The sequence below is a fragment of the Spodoptera frugiperda genome, chromosome 22 (assembly GCF_023101765.2).
Source record: "Spodoptera frugiperda isolate SF20-4 chromosome 22, AGI-APGP_CSIRO_Sfru_2.0, whole genome shotgun sequence".
Taxonomy (NCBI): domain Eukaryota; kingdom Metazoa; phylum Arthropoda; class Insecta; order Lepidoptera; family Noctuidae; genus Spodoptera; species Spodoptera frugiperda.
The window spans coordinates 494,790-519,417 of NC_064233.1; the positions used below are offsets into that span (position 1 = coordinate 494,790).

Here is a 24,628-nt window from a genome sequence, read left to right on the forward strand (position 1 = left end):
ATTCACTTAACTCTGCTAATGAAGATGAGCCAGCTCTAGCATGGCTTACGTCCAACAGTAACGTGAATAAGCCGACAACATAATAATTAATATAAGATTTCTTTGGACCCAGGAAAAGAAACCGAAACCAGCGAATCCAAAACTGATAGAAGACTTACTTCTTAAAAGAGCAGGAAGGGATGTATCAGACGTGGAATACGTAGAAGATTATCTAAAGAACAAGTATGATAAACTAGTAGAAATGGCTCAAGCGTACAGTGACTATGGCGTGCTAGATGATAAGAAAGATGCCCGAAATGAGAAGAATTCTGATGAAACAGCAACTGATAGAAGAATTAAGTTGTCTGCCGATGACAATATCTATGGTCCCAATCTTGTTGAAAGACTGAGATCAGGTAATTTCTATTTATTTTGTACTAAATTTTATTTTAATGTCCGTCTTGTACACTATTTTAAAATATTAGACACACATTACTACATTAGACGATGATATATTGATTTGAAATATCGCGTGTCGTCACTTCTAGGTACGTTTTATATGTAGAAATGACGTATTTGCTCCTACTTCATCCTATCCAGTCACCTAGATATAAATTCAGAATCTTCTAATACTAGCTTTCTTGACCTAAGAATCAGGAAATCGCAAAAAGATCATTAGATACCACTGGCGTTTCTTAATTGCTGTTCAGCTTTTGGTCATAGCGATCACAAAAAAATACTGCTCTTTAGAGCAGTACTTTTTTATTTTTTGTTGCCGGAATTCATTCAGACTTCTTCCCGCTTTGGGCTAGGTGAGAAACAGTGTCAGATTCTAACTAAAAACCACCCCGTTCCTACTCCTGCTTTTCGAGCCGGAGCCCCGGTAACCCGCCAGGCAGTCCGCAGCTCCGGACAGAGAGCAGTATACTGTTAAATCTAATATATTGGTCTCGTTAAAGGTAGACTCCCAGAGGCTATGACTAGTGCGGAAAGCATCAGGAGACAGAGGGATGTTTCTGAGAGTGCCTCCCCCTATACTACTGGTTTGTAACATTTATATAATAACAAAATTTTCAGCCAACATGCGCACACACACACATCAATTAGAATTAGTTTTAAGTAATTATTATTTATATCACTTTAACTGTATAATATAATATTGGCTGAAGTTACAGCTTCAGTTCAATTATGCATGTTTTTGTACTAAATAAATAAATAAATCAACAGCCTATTAGTGGCCGCTGCTGAATAAAGCCTCTTTTATCCATATTATTATGAGTGTAATATTCTTAAGCCACGGTTCTTGACTGCACGGTAAGCGCAAAGGCTGTGTCACCAGCTGCTGTGCAATGTGCTGCGGGTTCGACTCCTGCGCCGTCCAAAATTTGATGATGGCATTTTCTGAATAAAATATCACCCCTGTACCTCAGAAAGCATATAAAGCCGTCAATCCTACACCTGACCTCTCTCCGATTGTATCGTCAGTCATCATATTGGGTTATGAGGGTAAAGGAACAGAGAGTGTACCTATGCACACATTCTTGTGGACTATAATATCTCCTACGTCGGGGGCTAGTCTAGTTAGACAGACATTCACTATGATCAGAATCGATCGGGAGATTTCAAAGTCCAAAGCGAGTTCATTAAACCTTTCCGTTAATTAAAATCTCACCCGACAACCCTTATATTTGTAACTAACAAAGCAGATAACATGACAATATTATATAACATATATCATAATTATTTCCACCAGAGCAGCCAGATGCAGTCTCCAACACAATGTTCTTCTCAAATCCCTACAGCTTCGGCACCATTAGCACCTACCGCAACCTCCCAGAAGGCCTCAGCTTCCAAATGAAGATGCCTAACAAATCAAAAGATGAAGAAGTCAGCTTATTCAACATCTTCTCCAAACACGTTCAATTTAAGTCAAAAACTAAAGCGCACACTCCTCATCAAACGAAAACAGCCACAATGCCCACTATGAAATATGCGTTTCCAGAATTGAATGAGTTTTTTAAAGTAAATAAAACTGAGACACCCAGTCCTATAACAGAGAAAGCAACTCCTTCTCTATTAGAAGGTTCAGATCCAGATTCAGGTATCATATTCGCTCTTTCTAAAAACAAGAGGACTTTGCTATCGACAAATTTCGAAGATGTTTCCGAAAGCTTTCATCAGGTTGAAAGTACAACAGCCAATCCAGAGGTATCAGAGAATAGTATCGACAGTTTTGTCAAAGATTTAGATATACAATCTAACAGTGCAGCTAATAAGAAAGCACTCGCTCATTACATAGAAGTAATGAGACAGAAGAATATTAAAATCTTTAGCACTGCTCATCCAGATTATATGCGAATAAGTACCACGGCAGCTCCATTTAACGAAGTGCCTACCTATGTGACTCTTAATGCTAGTCTGACATCAACATCATCCTCAATTAACGATAAGCCATTGATAACAGATACAGTTGTGACAATAAATAGAAGTGATATCAAAATGGATGATTACACAGGCAATAATTACTTAGGACAGATCATGTTGACTGTTCAGAATCCAGACTTTGGAATAGAACATATAAACTTAATGTTTGATGTCCCATTGATCATTAATTTTAATGAAGAACCAATGATGATAATGAACGATAGTTTAAGCTTCCCTGAGACAGATAATCAGTTTGACGCGTTTCCTGAAGCTGTGAGGGCGAACGAGACTGAGCCACAGAACTTTGTTGGGTCATCTTTCGAAAATACTATAAGAAATAGAACTATAGTTAAAAGAAGTAAGGCGTTCAGTAATCTCACTGCAACATGGATTGATTTTAATGCAACAGATACGACTGAAACAACTACTCCGATGAATGTAAATAGTAGTTTTAGTAATAGTAATACGAATGTATCAATGGTGGCTCATCGGTCACTAAATAGTACTTTTGATTCGGATAATATGACATTGAGTGATTTCTTTGCGATGGTCTCTGATTGGTTTAAAGCTTTTGAAGATTTGAAAGGGGCGAAGCCGAGGCAGAATAGTTTGTGAGTATTTATTGGCATATTGTTTGTTAAATTATAATTAATTTGATGGTTTTGGCGTGCAGTGGGATGATCATTGCGAAAAATCGGCGTTAGATTAACTAATTAGCTTCTCGCGTGGTTTTACTTGCTGCTCGGCTCCTATTGATCGTAGCGTGATGTTTTATAGCCTTTCTCAATAAATGGGCTATCTACACACATAAATAATTTATTCAATTTGTAGCAGTTGTTTCTATGATTAATGCTTTCAAACAAACTTTACAGTTTTATATACAGGTCGACCCTGAAGAAAAATATTTTTCTGGTAACATTTGGAACTTTTCTGATCACCTGGTGCCACTTGGACGTCAACTTCAGGCACAGATTAAGCCGATCTGTAAATCACATATATCCAGCAGTAGACAATCCTCACTTCTGTTTCAGGTCTGATTTGAGCGACATGTTAAAATCATCATCATCATCAGCAAACACTTCTACTGAACCGAACGTCACCACTCCGGACACTACCTACCCCCTCTACGATAGTAGTAATGATAACATCGGTCACATGGGCAATATCAGCCGCTTCAAATCCAGGGTCCTTCTGTCAATTGATGAGAGTCCCACAAATGCGACAGAGAAGACTGTTGACACCACTTCCAATGTCACTACTCCTAGCATCAGTCTTACTAGTGGTAATGGTAGGTATGTTCAACATTTGGTATAATTATATAAAAATAAGTCGGGTTTTCTTTCCTGACGCTATAACTCCAGAACGCACGAACCGATTTGCACGGTTTTACATTCGTTGGAAAGGTCTCGGGCTAAAAAACTTCAGGAAAATTTCAAGAGAAAAGCAGGAAAACTAGTATTATGTTATCAGCTTACTCACGTAAATATTTGACGAAAAATTAAACTACTTTCAAGCCATGCTAAAGGCTCATTAATGAGCAGCATTCCGTGACACACGACGCGGCAACTGTCGCTCTGCTACTGGCTACTCGAGTTTCGCGCACATTGCACCCTCTACCTGGTCTCTAGACGAATACCTCCTCAAACAGTTAGATAAGTAATCCGATATAACATAATAATTAAGAAAAGAGTATCGCTTGAGAATAAATTCACCAAATATTACATGCACCATGTAGTAAATATGAGACGAAATAAACAACAAAGAACTCTAACAAAAAACTTAAATCACATTACAGTGACCAATACCACAAGCCCATCAACCCCACTACTGAACCTCAACAGTAACACAACAACGAAACAGAAGGCAAAACAGAAAGCTATCACCAAACCCAAGGCACCAGAGGCAGAGAAAAAACTCAAAGTCAAAGCTATTTTCAAAAGGAACGCTGAAGACAGTAATTTAATATTTTGGAATGACATTTACGATGATGAATACGGCGTGCAAGCTGACAAACTTGATAATTCTGTTAGGGACAAGCATTCGGTTAAAGATAATGACTTTATACAAAGATCAGGTAAGGATATAATTGTTAAATCCTAATTTAAGTGTAAGAGAGCTATTGAGCACGAATGGGCTGGTTCGATCGGAGTGTAGACCGGCCTCACAGAAAACTGTTGTGAAACAACGCTTGTTTTTTGCGAGTGAGGTTACCGAAGGCCTAATTACCATCCTTCCCGATCTTTCCAATCCCCAATTCCCCAACAACTCTTAAATTCCTAACGCCCAAAAAGCCGGCAACGCACTTGTAACGCCTTTGGTGTTTTAAGTGTCCATGGGCGACGACGATTGCTTACCACCAGGAAGGCGATTCGTTTACCGGCTTATACCATAAAAAAAATGTGTTTCACCCTCTTGCCTCGATGAGCAATTATACTATAATTAAATTTGACAGAATTTCAAATCCATCCAAGCTAGATTAATATAAAAGTCTTGCATTTCAGGCAGATGGGTACATGAGAAAATAAAAAAGTTTGCTGAGAATTTGAAAATGAATCCACATATTTACAATTCACCCATCGATCGTTCTGGAGATACGGAGCCCAAGGATCGAGTTCCACGGTCCGTCAAAAACAATGAGTAAGTACAGCATAAAATAGTAACCATAGACTTCTGCGTGTGCCTCAAAGAGCCATCAGACCACCACAGATGGGGCTCAGTAGGGCTGACGCCTGGCCCGGAGCTGCGGAAGACCTAGCGGGTTTACCGGGGCTATAGCTCGAAAAGCAGAAGAAGGAACGGGGTGGTTTTTAGTCAGTAAGAGTCTGACATCTCACCTCGGCCAAAGCGGGCGTAAGCCATGTGGATGATTTTCGCACCTCAAAAAAAAAAGACAGTAGACTGTAGTATTATAAGAACTGATTAAAGGTAAGCGTCTTCAGACCCGTGTCGTAAGCATCACACACATGTACGCTTTCCATATGACGTCATCGCTCCGCATCACATATACATAGGTGTTGCCGATGAGCGGTCCGTACGATGCGGATCAGTGGACGCAGTTGTATGAGTTTCTATACAAGACAAACTAAAATCCGCTGCGTGCGATGCGTACGATGCGGGCCTGTGGACGCGTATCTTAAGGGACTACACTTTTGTCCTCAAAGAGCCAGACCAATACAGACGGGACACAGTAGGGCTGATGCCCAATCTGGAGCTGCGGACAACGTGAAAGGTTACCGGGGCTCCGGCTCAAAGCAGGAGAAGGAACGGGTCGATTTTTAGTCAGTAAGAATCTGATACTCCTTCTCGCCTCACCCATCTATTGGAAGAAGTAATATAATAATTTACCTCCCTTATAATTTACATTATAATGAGAATAGGTGTGAAAATAATTACAAAAATATTGTCCACAGAATGGCATCGTATCCGAAGAATGTTTACGAGAAAATTTATAAACATCGTGTTGGACGCCAAGAGGCAGAGAACAAGGATGATGTGAGTAATTAAATAATGGAGTGTCTGTTTGTAATATTGAAATAACCGCTTTTTACTACATGTAATCGAGCAGACGTATCACCTGATGGTAAGCAATCATGCCCATGGACACTTGAAACACCGGATGCGTTAAAAATGCGTTACCGGCCTTTCGGGGGTTAAGAATTTAAAGGTTGTTGGGGAATCGAGGATTGAGAAGATTGGAAAGGGGGGAATTGAACCTCACTCACACAACGAAACACAACGCAAGCTGTTTCACGTCGGTTTTCTGTGAGGCCGTGGTATCACTCCGGTCGAGCCGGCCCACTCGTGCCGAAGCATGGCTCTCCCACACTTGCGTATTTATATAATTTTATTGTATAGTGTATTATGTATATTATGTGTTTTCAGGATGATCTAGATGCGGATCAGAAATCGATTTTCTTAGCATTGACTGCGAATATGAGGGATGTTTGTAGAAAGGCGGCGAAGGCTGTGCAGCAGACTAGAAACCTAGACTCGCCCACAGAACAAGGAAAACCTAGCAATACTGGTAATAGTTACAGTAAGAGTACCCCTTAACCGACCAGCATTTGTATGAAAAGACTGTGACTGTTGATGAAGCGAAAAAGGTGTGTGAGATTCGTAGCAATTGGGCTTCTATCGTTTCTGTCTACCAGCTTAAAAGTAAAAATAAAAATATCAGCATCATTTTACTTTGGAAGTGTCATGTTTTTGGCAGCAATGGGCTGACTTCACCGCAATCCCCAATTCCTAATTTCAGATCACCCGGAGGCCCAATCTGCAAAATCCCTAATTCTTCAAAGTCAAAATTATTTGTTTCTAATAGACCAGTAAAGCACTTTTGAACGTCAAAGCAAATATTACAATATTAAAAATGTTTCTCTGTCGGTCAGTCTTCTGTTGTAGTTATATTTAAGCGTACAACTAAACGTAGTTGTATTTTCAGCTAAAACAGAATCCAGGGAGGGATCCATAGCATCCGCTCTGATGCAGCAGCTGGTCCGTCTTCTCACAGACCTGGTGGACTACCAGGTCCAACAGAAGACTTGTTCAAGTGAGTTTCTTTTGCTTTATTTTTATTCTATCTTCTATGTAGTTCTTTAACACATTGAACGCCGTGGTGGTCACCGGTGACCGATGTTAGCGGAGGATTTGCCTTCAACAGTTTTCTATTGGCAGTCAAAGACTTAAGAATAAGTTTGTCTCCAATTCAACGACTGTCACTTTGATCACGGTAAGGGGTGCTACTGCCGAGTAAAAGGTTTCAATGCCGAGTTCAATTTCTGGATCTAGGAAAAACTTACTGTGTTTTTTAATACGATTGGTGAAAATTCTGACTACCATTCTATTTTTCCTGAGAAATACAACCCGGATATTTTTAATGTTAGAGTGAAAATTACCATCAGGCGAGATAGCGGCCAAACGTCGACCCATTAAAAGTAAAAAAAGGACAGGTAATTTCTAAGTCTGTGTGCTCCATCCTCGGCCACATCTTCGCTTCGCCGTCCTGGCAGTAAGCGGGTTGGTGGCCAAACGCAGACTTATCAACGTCTTCAGATCTTAAAACCCATATCTCTTCACACAGAACTACCAACCGACCTCCAAAGTTTTCTGGAATGGCTGACCTATCCAAAGGAGGAGGTGCCTGAACCTCAACAGCCGGAGACCATGAGCCTGAGCCTGAGACCACCCTACCAGGACGAGGATGTGATGGAACAGATGCAAGAGATGCAGACCGAGAGTAGTGATGACTTGTTTGCTTCGGTGTCTAATAATAGTAAGTTGATTTCTGTAAAATATTGTTTAACACATTGAACGCTGTGGTGGTCACTGGTGACCGACGTTAGCGGAGGATTTGCTTTCAACAGTTTTCGTAAGTTAATTTAACACATTCAACGTCATAATTCAACAGTTTTCTACTGGCAGTCAAAGACTTAATAGAGTATAACTATGCTGAAGCTTGAGAAGCCAAGCGGGAGTTAAGGAATTTGAAGAGTAGATACAGAGAAAGGGTGGAGGGTCAATCCTCCATCAGATCCACCACCACAAGACTACCAGAGGCCCAACCCTCTGGTAACCTCACTCAAACAGCGTAACACAGTGCAATTGTTGTTTCACGTCGGGTATCTGTGAAGTCTTGTTTTCACTCCGGTCTGAAATAGGAGGCAAATGAGTGATCATCTGATGGTAAGCAATCAGCGTCACCTAAGGATATCAGCAACATTAGAGACTTAAGCGTACAAAGGGACATAGGGACAGAGATAGTGACTTTGTTATATTTTATATGATGTAGTGACTATTTTATTTTATAGAGAAATTTGAAGACGATCATGACATAGACGTGAAACAATTGGATCGAGTCAATGTAATGGATGTGAGGGCTCATTACATGGACTGTCTCCATTCCCTGAAGGAACTGTTAGACCAGTATGAGGATATGACTGATGAGGATAAGGTAAACTATTGATTTTTATGGAATAGGGACAAATGAGCAGATGGATCAGCTGATGTTAAGCAATATGTGCCGACCCCGGACTCCCGCAACACCAGAGAAGTTATAAGTAGGTTGATGGCCTCTTGAGATGTCCGATTGAGCTGCCTTTACTGATTTAAAATGTAATCGATGAACAGTTTTGCTATTTCATATTCATTTCTATGAGAACTTGGTGTCACTCCGGTTGAGCCGCCTTTAGTGATAAACACTGATACTGTTGATTTTTTATGGTATAAGCCGGTGAATGAGACGGATCACCTGATGGTAAACAATCCTATCCTGCAGTTACCTGAAATAGCAGAGGCGTTACAGGAGCGTTGCTGGTCTTTTGGGGGTTATGAATTTAAGAACAACGTTGATATTGATTTTTTATGGTAGCGTTGACACCAAATTAAATTTTGCCCCTTAAATAACTGCAATCATTTTATGTAATTAATTTATTATATTATTATTTCAGAGTAAAATGATGGGTGTTAAAAGCTACCTTGACAGTCAGGTGAATTTTCTTAACAAGCAAATGAGTGGATATGATTTGTATTCGGTAAGTTAAATTTATAACCAAAGTCTATTTTGAGGATATCTGTCATGGTGTATTTCCACCAGAGATGTGCTATGTAGTTATGCTACGAAGATGTAGCTAAGCTGTGAAACTATGTAACCGTTTCCACTGATATTAAAAAGATGCCCAACTTGAGTATGCAATGGTATCAAGAGTAAGGAAGCCATTCGTAGCACACATCCATAGCTTACGTCTTTCCATATAAAACTTTTCACATAGATTAACTGAGTCGGTTTCCACCAGTGCCAAGATATATGTAGAAGCCAAACGCATCCACAGCAACGTAGCATAGCACATCTCTGATAAAAACGCACCCTCAATCTCCGCATGAAATATTTCATTTAACAACACTTTCCAATCCACAGCTTTTCGACAAACAAAACTTAGTGCGACTCAAACGAGACACGAAAGCGAAGAAACGCCCGAAAAGGCTTAGATTGAGGAGGAAACTGAACAAATTCATCAAAAGCTTTGGTAAGAAACATACAAGGACCACAGCAAGCTTCTACGATGGAGTTCAAGTCACAGATATGAAAAGAGTTACAATAAAAAATGATGATATCATAGCCACAGTTGATACAAATGATAAATTAGCTAAAAGGAACCTAAAAGATGTTTATTACAAAGCAGTAGCTGATGCTAAAAAGCATGCGACAGCTACTAAAAATGTGCATAAGAACAGTGAAGTTACGCACGAATCGAGTACAATGAAAATGCAAAAGTGATTGAAGAAATTGAAGAAAGATGATTTTCGAAATGAAGGCTTCATGTCAAGATAAGATGAAAATGGAAAACTTTAGAGCTTAGAAAGTTTTTTATTAACTTTCGTGAGACATATTCCCGTATATTTAAACGCTACTCGATTTTAAGTTGTACTTAAATATCGTGCTATCTCTGTTATTTTATAAAGAATTGAAAGTGACAGAACTACATTTGAGAGCGTCTTAAAATTGAGTAGCGTTTGAGTATTCGGGCATTACTAAATTAGTTATTATGTTATCGGCTTACCTACGTAACTGTTTGACGAGGAATTCGATTAGTTTTAAGACATGTTAGAGGCTCATATTCAAGAGCAGCATTCCGACGACGGGCGATTGTCGCACTGCTACCGAGTTCCTCGTCAAACAGTTACGTGAGTAAGCCGATAACATAATAATTAGTTTAGAAAGTTGTTGAGGTAAAGCTTTTATCTGGATTTTGTCGTATAGTGTATTTTCTGCTAATTTTTAGACGATGTAGGAATGAGTATTGGCTGGTATCGACTGGTCTGTAAGGAGTTTTGAAGACATAATATATTTCAAGGGACGTAGATAATTTGGGATTGCTTATACCACTGAAATTACTGTACCTCTACCAATGAGTTTGAAGCAATAGTATTTGTCGAGAGTCGCTAGCGACGACGTATATTTTTTGTATGGCAAATTTTACGGTCACAAGTGTGCGAGGGAACTGCACAACTTGATTCCTCCTAGTCCTTTCCATCGCCGAACCACAAGACAATCGGCGAGGCGTCACCGTTTCATGGTAGACATCCCACCCACTCGCACGAAGCGCTTCGCTTCAAGCTTCCTTGTGCGAACTGCTAGGGAGTGGAACTCCTTGCCGGAGTCTGTGTTTCCTGATGGGTATAATCTGGGTGTCTTCAAAGCCCGAGTGAATAGGTTGCTTATGGGCAGACGTGCTCCATCGTAGGCTGCATCATCACTTACCATCAGGCGAGATACCTAACGTCGGTCCATTTAACATAAAAAAAAAAAAATTGCAATACAAAAAATTTACGTCCTCGCTAGCGACTATCGACAAATACTATTGCTTCAAACTCATGGTAAAGGTGCTGATCTCAATCCAAAATCTTTGGGTTCAAACTGTTTTTGACATCAGTACGGGCTTGTATGTTAAAAATTTAGTTTGATCCATAGATTTTGGTTGCAGATAAGTAATTTATTTAAAAGGTTAGTCCATAAGTAGGTTATTCTAAAGATAAACTCTGGTTTATAAATATTGTGAGTTCGTCTTGAGTTAATAGTTCTTGTGTAAACAGCAGCTCATGTAGTGTAGATGTCCAGTCAACAAGGATGTAGCGTGGACTGTCCAGGCGACACACGTACTTAGGTATCGTCATGAGCTAATGTTCACATGTAAACAGCAGCTCATGTAGTGTAGATGTCAACAAAACAATGTTGACGCTCGATAAATAAGAGTCCCGGTTTAACTTGAAACTAGTAGAGGTTTTCTCGATTATTTTTAATAGATATTGTGTCTCCCATCTGCCATATTTTTTCTTTCTTTACCGATGTTATGTTATCGCCTAATATTAATGAAATGTGAATTGTATTTGTAATGTGTTTTAAAATAATTATTCGTTTTGTAACTGCATTATTTCTAGTAGAGTTTATTTTTAGGGTTTATGTGACCGATGAGGGAAATAAAAATTATGAATTATTTTATCTGTTTTTATTGTTTGTTATCTTATAATTATTTACTAACATATAACACATCGACAGTCTATAAGTGGTCACTGCTGACAAAAGCCTCTTCCCACACGGAGAAAGTTTGAACATTAATCACCACGCTTGCTCAAAGCGGGTTAGCAATTTCAAACTTGTAACACTTGTAATTAGATATTATATGCCCAAGTTTCCTCACGATGTTTTCTTTCACCGTTTTAGGCATGAAAAGCGGGCGTATTAAACCTCCGGGCCACCACGACGCACGTCACCAATTATTATTTTTCTCCTGAAAGAGGTGAATAGGGACAGAAGATCGTTTTACTGTACTGCCCCGTTAGTCGAGTGGTTGCAAGTGCAACTGCCGGTCAAGGGGGTTCGGGTTCCATTCCCGGGTCGAGCAAAACGCTAGTGGTATTTTATTTATTTTCTAAAATTTCTCATTAGTAGGAATCTGGAATTGTGCAATAGGCTCACCCACTATTACACCATGGGAAATATTACACAAATACATTGTAAGGCGGCGTTACGTGCCGTAATGTGCCTACCCCTTCAGGGATAAAAGGCGTAACATTGCATTAACAATAAACATGCTTAACACGAGCGAAGTCGCGTGCAAAATCTATCTATTATATAAAACTGCAATCTTTTTAAAATCAACAAACGAGGAACCACTTTAACCGATTGTCAAAAAAAGACGAGTATGGTGTACACGTTGTAGAATATCCCGGGACACGGCGGCGTAATGTTTTCGAGATCGCGTGGGAACAGACTATAAACATTTATCAAGTGCGCTTAGTGTAGGGTGGCTGTGCGTTTTGGAGGGGAGAGACTGTCCTGTCTTGAAGTGGGGGAGGGATTAGGTGAATGAAGTGTGAAGGCTTGGTTTTCTAGCTTTTTGATTTGGTGTTATTAAGTTAGTGTTTTGAAAATGTAATCGCTGAGAAAATAACTAAAAATCACGGTTTATTCACGTAAACTAAATAAGTAGGCTTCGCGACGTCACCGCGTCTGTGCACGCTGCTCATGATGAAGAATTCCTCTGTGACTCTATAAAATATTTATTATAAAAATACGCTGAGAAAATACTTCAAAAGTGAGAAGCAGCATTCATGCGTAGAACGCGTACCATGAGATTGACTGAATTGGAAAAAGAAATATTATCTTGTACAACTCGTACAAGATAATGTTTCTTTTCTTCACCCCACGGGCAAAGCCACAGGTCACAGCTAGTATTTATTGTAAAATCATACTTATATATAAATTTTAATTCCAATCACAATAAATAGCCATATATCTAAAAAGACCTAAACAAAAAACCACAATTTAATAATAATTTCACAAAATGTCTCCGCTTTCCACCAAGCTTGGAGTTTCCATTTTATATCCAATGAGCCATCGGGAGGGTAGTTAAGTTCACATAATGTTACGAAATAGCCCGTCAACTGTATTATATTGACATTGCTAGTTTTAAACTCGTTTTATTTATATTTTATAACCTCTTACCCTTAGGAGTTAAGCTACACTTGGTGCGGTTAAAATGAGGATGGGGTGGCGCAAATTTTCTATTATCTACTTGAAAAAAAAGTATTTGATCAAGTTGGATATCTGAAAAGATAGGTACAGATATGCAATATAGGCTGCGGACTGCCTAGCGGGTTACCGGGGCTCCGGCTCGAAAAGCAGGAGTAAGAACGAGGTGGTTTTTAGTCAGTAAGAGTCTGACACTATCTTTCGCCTTGCCCAAGGTGGGAGAAGTCATAGGATGATTTACCTTACCCTTAAATTCCAAACTCCCAAAAGTCCAGCAACGCATTTGTAACTCTTTTAGGATTTTAAGTGTCTATGGGTGGCAGCGATTGCTTACCATCAGGTGATTCGTATGGTCGTTTATCGGATTATTCCATAAAAAAGAATTTTTGTTTGTCATCTAATGGTAAGCGATCAGCGCCATCCATGGACACCCACAACACCATAGGAGTCACAGATGACTTTGGAAAGGTTTCATTTTCAAAAATTAAAAAGCCTACTAAAATTTTGTGACTGACTCAAGAATCCAACTCAAGACCATTAACCAATTGCCTTTTACATTCACTGGACGAAAAACTATAAACTTTTAATCTCACTCCCAGACAAACTAGTTAAATAATACAGGGTGCGCCTGCATTTTATCACCGTTGTATACAGGGTGGTGGAAATATATTATTAACGTTGTAGACAAATGCTTTTATGATAACAATTGTTGCTGTAGTTTATTGCAGACGGTTTTGATGTTACTGTTTATTTTTTATTTTTTTATTTTGACGTCAAAATTTGTGTTTCTTGACGTGAATTTTCTTTATTGTATGACTGACTCGTTGGTCGAGTGGTCGCAAGTGCGACTGCCAAGGGGTCTCGGGTTCGATTCCCGGGTCGGGCTATTTTCGGTTTTTCGAAAATTTCTCAGTAGTAGCACGGATTTTGGAATTGTGCCCAGTATATTATGGCAATAGGCTCACCCCCTATTACATGGGACTTATTACATAAATGGTGAAAAGTGGGTGTACATTGTATAGTGGCATTACGTGCCGTAATGTGCACCTCTGCCTACCACTTCGGGGATAAAAGGCGTGATGTTGCGAATATTCTTTATTGTAGTTTTGATAATGTCCCTTGGTAGTTGAGAGTTGTTTTGAGATTGTTAAATGTGTTTCATTGTGAATGTAAAGTGCTATTTTATTTTCTTAAGGTGTAGAAGTAGTTTTTTATTGGTAGTTTTTATTTTTAATCAATTTTGTTATTAGGATGGTAGAGAGGCCTTTGTCCTGCAGTGGGACGATCATGGCTGAAATCTAAATCTAAATCTTTGTTATTAGTAAAAAATGGCCATACCAGATTAGAATACATTAAAACACCTCCTCTACTTTTCTGACAGGCGTCATATGAGCCGACTAAGAGACTACACATTTGACAAAGACCGGCTAGCAGCGCTCTCTGATAAATTAGGATTGGTTTTTTCGATCTCTTATGATTAGACAAAAAATCATAGCACCAGAGGCGTTACAAGTGCGTTGCCAGCCTTTTGAGGGTTAGGAATTTAAGGTTTGTTGGGGAATCGGGAATTGGGAAGAGAGTAATTGGGCCTCCGGTAATCTCACTCACACAATGAATAAAAAGGTAATTTAAAAAACTAAAAAACCCGACTGCGTTTCTTTATAATATGAAAATGAAAAAAAAAACCCTAAAACAAGAAAGTCATCGTAAAATTGAAGCAGTCGGGACCCATTCCAGTAAGCCAGCAGTACGTGCCCTCACTAAGTCTTCATATTTACCTCCTTAACCCTCCTTCTGGCGCAGTCGGGTAAATACAAGTTTCAAGTCATGTTTCCATGAGGCCGTGGTATGTATCACTCCGATCGAGCAGACCCGTTTATGCCGAAGCATGGCTCTCCCACACTTAAATTAATGAATAATAAAAAAAGGTAATTTAAAAACTAAAAAACCCGACTGCGTTTCTTTATAACATGAAAATGAAAAAACCCTAAAACAAGAATACAAGAAAAATTTAAGCAGTCGGGACCCATTCTAAATATTATGAAGACTTAGTAAACTGGGTCCCGACTGCTTAAATTTTTCTTGTATTCTTGTTTTAGGGTTTTTTCATTTTCATGTTATAAAGAAACGCAGTCGGGTTTTTTAGTTTTTTAAATTACCTTTTTTTATTTTATTTTCTTTTAGTTTTATTATTTATTATATTTTGATATATCTAGTGTCACTCTCACAGTAAATACGAATCAAACGACTCCTATCAAACAGAAATCCATCGAGTCGTTCAGGCTAGAGAGTGAGCAATATTCGAATTTGGCGCTAAAAATCCGCCATTTTGATTTTTTATTATATTTTGATATATCTAGTGTCACTCTCACGGTAAATACGAATCAAACGATCCCTATCAAGCCAAAGTCCATCGAGTCGTTCAGGCTAGAGAGTGAGCAATATTCGAATTTGGCGCCAAAAATCCGCCATTTTGTTTTTTTTACATTTTGATATATCCAGTGTCACTCTCACAGTAAATACGAATCTAACGACACCTCTCAAGTCAAAATCCATCAAGCCGTTTAGGCTGCAGAGCGTGCCAAACAATTATACATACATACATACATACATACATACATACATACATACTCTCGAAAAACATAACCCTCCTTCTGGCGCAGTCGGGTAAAAAGATTATGGCGAATATTTCTAGTGTAGAGAAGGCCCAATAATCCAGAAAATGCGTAGACATTATTACATTAATGATAATTAACAAAACTTTAGGAAACAGAGAGTAAAGTAAGAAAAAGAGGATCCTCCGACCAGGCGAGGTGATCGTGTCTGGCGGGTTTTCTGCTCAACTGTTGTTCGTTCTATCCATGTTTATTCGCATGTAAACTTCATAATGTGCGATGTAGGATTTATGCCTGCAACGTACGACTTATGACGTCATCCGTTGATTGGCTTGCCGATCGTCATGTGTGACTTCTGTCATCTGTCACTTGTCATGTGTCACCACAGAACTAAAGTTATGTTATGTTTTGTCATTTTAAAATAATTTAAGTATACCTACCTACTTACCACCAAACAGTAAGATACAGAATTTATTCAAACATTTCCTCTCGAAGTCAGAAATTCACGTGAAACTCGAGAGCAGCCGAACTTAATAGTGATGTAACTTAAAATACATTATCGATATGCGACGACTTGTATACGATAATTAGTGTTGTACATTATCGACATTATGACGGCGAGACTGCACTTTGGTGCGGCGATTAGGCTAGTGTTGGGCTTGTGATGTTTTGTTGTTTGTCGATGTTTTGTGTTGATTTGTGAGTGTTCAATATTTTGTTTAAGAGTCGTTGTGTTAATTATTTAAAAACAAAATATAATTTCCTTATGCTATGAAAAGAAACACTTCTTGAATTTAATTAAAATAGACCAAAAACTGTAGTTAGACACAAAACTCTTGTTTCGTATTTTTGCTATACTTGCTTTTACAATGCAAAAACTTGCAAGTAAAAACAAGTTGCAAGTGTAACTGCCGGGCATGGGGTTTCCGGTTTGATTCCCGGGTTGGACAAAGTATTACTAGGCATTTTCATAAGCATGGAGTCTGAAATTGTGCCCAGTATATATATATGGCAATAGGCTCACCAGTACATGGGACTTATAACACTTATTGTGAAAAGTAGTATTACGTGCCATAATGTGCACCTCTGCCTATCCCTTCAGGGATAAAAGGCGTGACGATATGATGATGACTATGTAAATATAGAATCTAAATCATTTGCAAGTTCAATAACTAACATTCATCTATCCCATAGCATACACTACAACACAAACTATCGATATCTCAGCCCAAAACATCGACTACTCCCCATCCCTACAGATCCAATGCTATAATTTTCGTTCAAAATACAGCACTTACCGTGTTGCTTACTTTCGATACGATCCCAACCCTATGCTGCTACAGTATGATGTTTTTTTAAAACACTTAATGGAAAATATTCAACTTTTTTTTTAGTAAAAACGTTGATGACTGGAAATGCTTTGGATGGGTCTTTTGCTCTCATTTTAGAGAGAAAATAAAAGTAGTGTTTGTTCTTTACTGAAAGACAGTATTTAACCTGCAACTGTCAAAGTCAAAGTCAAAATAATTTATTTCAAATAGCACTTTTGAACGTCAAAGGAAATATTATTATAATATTTGAAAAAATCTGTCTGTCGGTCAGTCCTGTGGTGAAGCTATTTGGAAAGGAACGAGCAAAAAAACTCCATAAGTTACTCTATCTCAATCAGGTTCACAATACAATTCTTGGTTACATTGTTGGTTCAACTATTTTAGAACAATATAACACCAAAATCCACTCAGAGAGATTTAAAACCGAATCTGAAAAAAAATTCCCAATTACAAATTTCCAAAAACACCCTGTAAATAAATAATGAGTGCTCACGTATATACAGGATGTATATTTAAATTTCATACTATTCGTACATCCGACTCGGTTGCTAAGTGTATGTGTGTTATGTATGTATGTATGTATATATGTATGTATGTCTGTACATTCGTACATTGCCGTGTCTGGCGGGAAACGGTAAGGAAACGTGACTGGAATCTGTAAGCCTAAGATGGAGCTTACATGGATGGGTGGTGCAATGAGAAAAAGTAATTTTATTTTACCTTAGAATGTATGTGGCTTGTTCGTCTAGTACTCTAACTCTAGTAGTTATGTTGTAAGATATTTTTATAAAATTATTTATAAATATTTTTCTTTATCGCCTCTCCTTATTTTAAGTCAGGTAATATACTTAAAACCTTCTCGTAAGTCTGAAAAATACTATGCTAAATTAATTTGATAAAAATCGGTTCAGCCAAACGTGAGATAATTCCGCTCAAATATACATATACAAACCATACTCATTGGACTAACTGGTGAAAAGTAACAAAATCGAGATAATTGCGCACAAACACACATACAGGTAAAAAAACTCTGATAGCTACAGTACTATCCTCACCTGCGGCCTAAAAACTTACGAGACCTAAATAACATACTGGTCAAATTCAGAACCTCCTTCTTTTTTGCAGTCGGTTAAAAAAAGATTGAAATGGTATGTAAACCAATTTCGTTCCCCAATCATTTTATAGCGATCGAGAAGTAATCTGTCAATTTGAAAGCAAGATATATTTTATTTATTACTTAGCTCTACTCGTGTATTGGTTTACGGTTTAAGTATATTATCCACTTCTTGGCTAATATTTAAAAAAAATAGGCTACCGATTTAAACCGGGCAGTAAACATTGATAAACAAATGTATTTAAAGTTTTAAAGGTAAGTAAGTAGAGGTGTATATTACGGCGCATAATGCCACTGTACAAAATACGCCTACTTTTCACCATTTGTATTATAAGTCCCATGTATTAGGGGTGAGCCTATGGCCATATACTGAGCACTATTCCATGCTTTTCTTCTACTGAGAAATTTTCGAAAAGCTGAAGAAAGCCCAGTAATACATTCGTCATGGTTTCGAAAATATACGTAAAATTATATGTATGTTATTTTCTTTTTATAATGATAATTGCGTCTTAGCTTGTATGACAGTAAATCGATTTTCCGCGATTGAATTAATTGCTTTATAAATTCTTTATACTTACCATTCACAATTCTAGACCAAGAACTGTTACTAAAACTTCTACCTAAATATGAAAATATTAACGTCTGCCAGCGGCTTTGCCCACATTCCTTTTTACATTTCAGTTAAAAAGATAACAAAATTCAAGTAAGTAACTTATCTTATTTAAAAAACTCCAATAGCAAACTCCTGTAAGAAGTATTTTTACAAAATTGTTTCATAACTGAATCCTGCAAAACACATGGGTCCTGAAACTTTCAGCTGTAGAACAATTGTGGGATGTACGGTATTATATTTGATTGTTTTTTGTTTTTAAGAGTCCCTTTGAGAATTACTGGTGTACTGCGGTATTTGTATTTGATTGCTGGGTTGGGTAATTTTTTTGTTGCTGTTGTTATTTCATTTGGCTTAAGTAGTTCAATTAAATTGGGTTAAGTAGGCCTATGTATGAAAAATGTTATAAAACGTGAATTTTATTCACTAATTTCATTGTCTTTTACTTCTATACTAAGGCCAAAACATACAGTACACATACTATTTTTTTTATGAAACGCGCCGGTAATCGAGCCGACGTATCACCTGATGGTAAGCAATCGCCGCCGCCCATGGACAATTAAAACACCAGAGGCGTTACAAGTTTTGGGAGTTAGGAATTTAAGGGTTGTTGGGAAATTGGGGATTGGGAAGGGGGAATAGGGCCTCCGGTAACCTCACTCACACAACGAAACATAACGCAAGCGTTGTTTCACGTCGTGTTTTCTGCTCGGCCGTGGTATCACTCCGATCGAGTCGGCCCATTCGTGCCGAAGCATGGCTCTCCCACACTTAATCTAATTACAAAACCCAACAAAATGACACAAAATAGCCAAAACCGGTCATAGGGGGCAGTTCCTAACTGTCTCACCTTCAGACCTTCACTCCTGGCAACAATAAAAGTCGTTGGCAGACGAATAAAATATTAACATTGACTGCTCTGCTCACCCCTCTGTGGCCAGTCGTAAACTAGCGCGGTAATGCCCGCTGTATTGGATCGAGGGTTAGTTTTCAAGGGAGGTTTTTTTTGCTAAGGTATAAGTTGTGATGAACGTATTAAGTTATTATCTGCATTAGTTCAAGTGTGGGAGAGCCATGCTTTGGCACGAATGGGCCGGCTTGACCGGAGTGATACCACGGCCGAGCAGAAAACTGATGTGAAACTATGCTTGCGTTGTGTTTCGTTGTGTGAGTGAGGTTACCGGAGACCCAATTACCATTTCCAATCTTCCAAATCTCACTAAAGAATCTTTTATAGGGCATAAGTGTGTGCGCAAACATAGGTGCACTTCTGTTCCCTCACGAAAGCCGATGGAACGGCAGACCAACACGACCGGAGAGAGGATAGGCGCAGGACCAACGGCTTTACGTACATTCCGAGACACAGGTGTGAAAACACCGCCGATCTTCCTGATACCAGGCAAATAATGGTCATTTTATTCAGAAAATGGCATTACCACTTTTTGGCAGGCGCGGCAATCAAACTCTCGTCACCCAACCACTGCGCCAACCTTGCAGTCATGTACCCACATATCATACAACCACATATATTTATACTATTACATAATGGCAATAGACCATAGACTACATTTGTGCAACAAGGAATACAAACTTAAGCGTCATGCAAAACAAGAGATTAGAATAAACAGATAATAGAGAGAGTGAACATCGACTCCACGTTTAAGAAATTGTCGTAGAATTGTTTTTTCTATAAATACATTATCGTAGTGGCCAGCTTTTAACGCGTGAGGGCGCGAATTCGAAACCTACCAACGACAAATACCAACGTGACTTTTTCCGAGTTATAATTATGTAAATTTTCAGATTATTTAGACACCACTGATAAACGCTGAAGGAAAAAATCGTAAGGAAACTTATAATAATCAGAAGTTTCCAACTTCTGATTATTATAAGTTTGAAATTGCCAACCCGCATTGAGCAAGCGTGGTGATTAATGCTCAAATCTTCTCTGTGTGGGAAGAGGTCCTTGGTCAGCAGTGGCCACTTATAACCTGATGGTAAGCAATCGCCGCCATCCATGGACACCCGAAACACTAGAGACGTTACAAGTGCATTGCCGGCCTTTTGGGGGTTAGGAATTTGAGAATTGTTGGGGAATCGGGAACTGAGAAGGATGATAATTGGGCCTCCGGTAACCTCACTTACACAACGTTGTTTCACGTCGGTTTTCTGTGAGGCCGTGGTATCACTCCGGTCGAGCCGGCCCATTCGTGCCGAAGCATGGCTCTCCCACAAGTGTTTATAACGACTGCCTCTTCTTATATGTTTTGTCTCTAGATATGTATGTAAAATGAAAGTTAATCTTTCTCCTTTGGTCCTATTCTATCTAGTAAACTTTATCCGGAACTTCCGAATTACCAAGCAAGTTACCGGGGCTCCGGCTTGAAAAGCAGGAGTAGTAACGGGGTGGATTTTAGCACTCCCTCTCGTCTTGCCCAAGGCGGAAGAAGCCATTAGACGATCTTCCTCCTTCAAAAAAGCCAGTAAACTTCAATACTATTTCTAACTTCTATCCATACTATGCCACATAAACAAAGGTAAGAATATCAAAAGTTAGTAGCAGAATACATTTCAATAACTATGAATGCAAACCCAATACTCCGTGGAGAAAAATAAATCAATAGAATATGCCACCATGGCAGAACTAAAATGGTTGCCAGGCAAAAGTTTTTAATGCCTGCCTGGTTAGACAAAGGAAGCTTGGTGGACGGTCTATGTACTTTAGGTTTGTATGTATGTTTGTATGTGGTTATCTTTTCCGTGTGACACGCCTTTTAAGGGCGGGGCGGTTAGGGGCGTGGTGAAAACGTGCGTGATGGGAGAAAGGTTTTGGATGTGGTATCTTTGATGAGGAAAGGATAGGGATGATGACGGGGTATGGAAATTAAAATCTATTTAGTCCGTCTGTTAGGTGATGAAAAAAAATTAGACTTGTTTTTTTTTGTTTTATTGTATAAGATAACAGTATTAGATTGAATGAATAAAAGTTTAGGAGTGGGAGCAAATACGTCATTTCTACGTGTAAAATGTACCTAGAAGTGACGTCACGCGATATTTCAAATTGATGTATCTTTGAAAGTATTTGTTTCCGTAAGAAAATAAAAAATACGTGTCTAATGTTTTAAAATAATCTACAAGACGGACATTAAAATGAAAGTTAGTTATCTACCCTATTATTACTTTGTGTTTTGTGTGGGGAAAATCATCCAATGACTTATCCCACCTTGGGCGAGGCGAGAGGGTGTGTCAGACTCTTACTGACTAAAAACCACCCCGTTCCTACTCCTGCTTTTCGAGTCGGAGCCTCGGTAAACCCGCTAGGTAGGCCGCAACTCCGGGACCAATGATTACTGGACTTTTTACAGTTAAAAAAATCACAATAATAGCACCCAGTCTGCTATTGTTAAGTTTATGACAATAATCCTACCCACTATAATAAAGGATTCATAAAACAATTGGCGATTAAGATAACAGGGATTTACATCAAAATCAATTGCACTTTTGTCGACCTATTTAGATAATTATTATAAAAACGTATCTTTTTATTATGCATTTATTAGAAGTAGACATATTTATTAAACATTTAACATCCTTTTTAAAAGGCCGGCAACGTACCTGTGACTCCTCTGGTGTTGCGGGTGTCCATTGGCGGCGCTGATCGCTTACCATCAGGTGACTCGCTTGCTCGTTTGCCACGTATTCCATAAAAAAAAACTAAATCTGACCCAAATACTTACTTTTAAACACACACATATCAAAAGCCTACAAGCTACAGCCTACAACTGCTAACCAAAGGCCTCTTCTAACACGGAGAAGGTTTGAGCATTAACCACCACGCTTGCTCAATGCGGGTTGGTAATTTCAAACTTATAAGTTTGATTACAAATTATAAGCCCAGGTTTCCTTACGATGTTTTCATTCACCGTTTGTCAGTGGTGTCTAAATAATCTTAGAAAGTACGTATAAACTTGGAAAATGTCTCATTGGTACTTATCGTTGGTAAGATTCGAACCGACACCCTCGAGTAATGTTGCCAGGATTAATTATTTCTGTTATCGGGATCAATAACCGATTTTTCGGTATTTTAGGGCTTTGGTCGGGAGAAATAAAAAATAAGTTAATCGGGAGAATATTATGTATAAAGTAAACAAACATATTTTTTGCATTGCACTGTAGATACAGGAAAATAAAAAACATAAAATTTTGGTTAAATCATTAACGTGTCTCATGACACATGTCGCTTGACAAATATTCCTGGTGGAAACGAGGCTAAACAACATACCATATTCAACTCTGCTCAATAATCTTCGTACCTCCATGTTACAATCAAGTAGGCGTGTTCCTGCTCAACCATTGGCTGCTAAAACGTGTAACTGAAAAATCAATACCCGTACAGTTGCCATGAATGTTTGATTCTCCCAAGTACTACATTTTATAGCTGCGCTGTCCAGGATTTATCCTTACGGTCTACCCTTTGGGGGGTGAGATAGAGGCCATATTTTTTCTTCCATTACTTGCGGGATATTTGTGTATTGGTATTGAATTCCGCGTTTTCTGAGGTATAGGATTGTAATGAGGTTGTATAATATAATGTGGACCAACTCCACCGGAGTTATAACAACCTCACAGTATACCGGCGTGAAGCAACTTTCGTCCCAATCCTCATTTCCTTGTTTTTCAGTGGGAAAAATCATCCAATGACTTCTCTCGCCTTAGGTGAAGCGAGAGGAAGTGTCAGACTCTTACTGACTAAAAACCATCCCGTTTCTACTCCTGCTTATCGAGCTGGAGCCCCGGTAATACCGAGTGGCGATATATAAGTATTAGCCGATGGTATTTTAACACCATCTCTCTTTCCAGCTGGTATTGTTTGAACCAACTAAGCGACAATCCATTGCACAGAGAGAGACGGGAATGCAGCATTTTCTGATAAAACTAAATGTTTAAACTACAAATGATCATAGTCCAATAGTGGTCTATCACTTACTTTATAGGATAAGCCCACCACAACCTCCAAAACTGCTGCAACTCCTATGCACCAGGATCCACAGTAGAACCATGACAACACCGGAACACTGAAGTCGTCGTCTCCGTCGTTACTCCTAATAATCGTCTCAGGGATATGAATGATTGTCTTAGATCCTTAAACATTATCACTAAAACGAAATCATAATGTTCTAATCAATAAATTAATTTTTCGTATAGTGTCAGCCAAGATAATAACAAATAAATTAATCATAAGAGGTTTCCCCATACAGTATAAATGAATAAGATTTCTAGTTACAAATTATTATTGGTAGTTACCGATTTCGTTTTATGAAAACAAAACTACACTTAATACTCCTCTACTTACACCATAAGTTGGTAACAAGCGCAATACTACAAGTAATTCATAGTAGCTACTTATATATGAAACATTTATTTTTACGACTCGACCGTGTATGCAATAAAATGCATACACAGTTGTAAAATGTATTGATCTAGGGGTGGGCTACGGATGGACATAAAAAAACTACCTATGCTTCGTTGGTCGAGTGATTGCAAGTTTGACTGCCAAGGCTAGGGGTCTCAGGTTTGATTTCTGGGTCGGGCAAAGTATTGCTGGGCTTCTATAGGTTTTTTTTTGAAAAATTCTCTGTAGTTTGGAATTGTGTTCAGTATATGGGAATAGGCCATAAACAGTCATTCATGTCCCTTGGACGCACCGGACTTCAGTGTTCCGGTGTTTTCATGGTTGTATCTATTATAGAACCTGGTGCACAGGAGTTGCAGCGGTATGGGAGGTTGTGGCGGGCTTGTCCTTTAAAAAAATGAATCATATCATATTACATGGGACTTATAACACAAATGGTGAAAAGTGGGTGTACACTGTACATTGTATAGCGGCATTACGTGTCGTAATGTGCACCTCTGCCTGCCCCTTCACGTACCTACATATAACGTATAGTAGACAATAGGTATTAGCAAAAGTAATAACAATAAAATTGATTCAGTACTGAGACAGTAGAATAATTATTGTTATAGGTA

The 24,628-nt window shown here is 38.6% G+C and overlaps 1 protein-coding gene and 1 long non-coding RNA gene across 2 annotated transcripts in view; both read left to right on the top strand.

The window, feature by feature from the left end:
• LOC118279580 (uncharacterized) overlaps positions 1 to 9,751 on the top strand; it is a 40,811-nt gene extending 31,060 nt beyond the window's left edge. Inside the window, exons 14-26 of the mRNA XM_050702446.1 lie at positions 113 to 395; positions 939 to 1,022; positions 1,733 to 3,014; positions 3,435 to 3,691; positions 4,199 to 4,477; positions 4,905 to 5,040; positions 5,814 to 5,895; positions 6,286 to 6,427; positions 6,845 to 6,952; positions 7,484 to 7,675; positions 8,211 to 8,353; positions 8,850 to 8,933; positions 9,317 to 9,751. Of these exons, the coding sequence (XP_050558403.1) occupies positions 113 to 395; positions 939 to 1,022; positions 1,733 to 3,014; positions 3,435 to 3,691; positions 4,199 to 4,477; positions 4,905 to 5,040; positions 5,814 to 5,895; positions 6,286 to 6,427; positions 6,845 to 6,952; positions 7,484 to 7,675; positions 8,211 to 8,353; positions 8,850 to 8,933; positions 9,317 to 9,676 (3,432 nt within the window). The 3' untranslated portion in view covers positions 9,677 to 9,751. The remainder of the gene's footprint in view (positions 1 to 112; positions 396 to 938; positions 1,023 to 1,732; positions 3,015 to 3,434; positions 3,692 to 4,198; positions 4,478 to 4,904; positions 5,041 to 5,813; positions 5,896 to 6,285; positions 6,428 to 6,844; positions 6,953 to 7,483; positions 7,676 to 8,210; positions 8,354 to 8,849; positions 8,934 to 9,316) is intronic.
• Positions 9,752 to 10,375: 624 nt separating this feature from the next.
• LOC126912136 (uncharacterized) overlaps positions 10,376 to 24,628 on the top strand; it is a 196,196-nt gene continuing 181,943 nt past the window's right edge. Inside the window, exon 1 of the long non-coding RNA XR_007706781.1 lies at positions 10,376 to 10,612. This is a non-coding gene — a long non-coding RNA (uncharacterized LOC126912136). The remainder of the gene's footprint in view (positions 10,613 to 24,628) is intronic.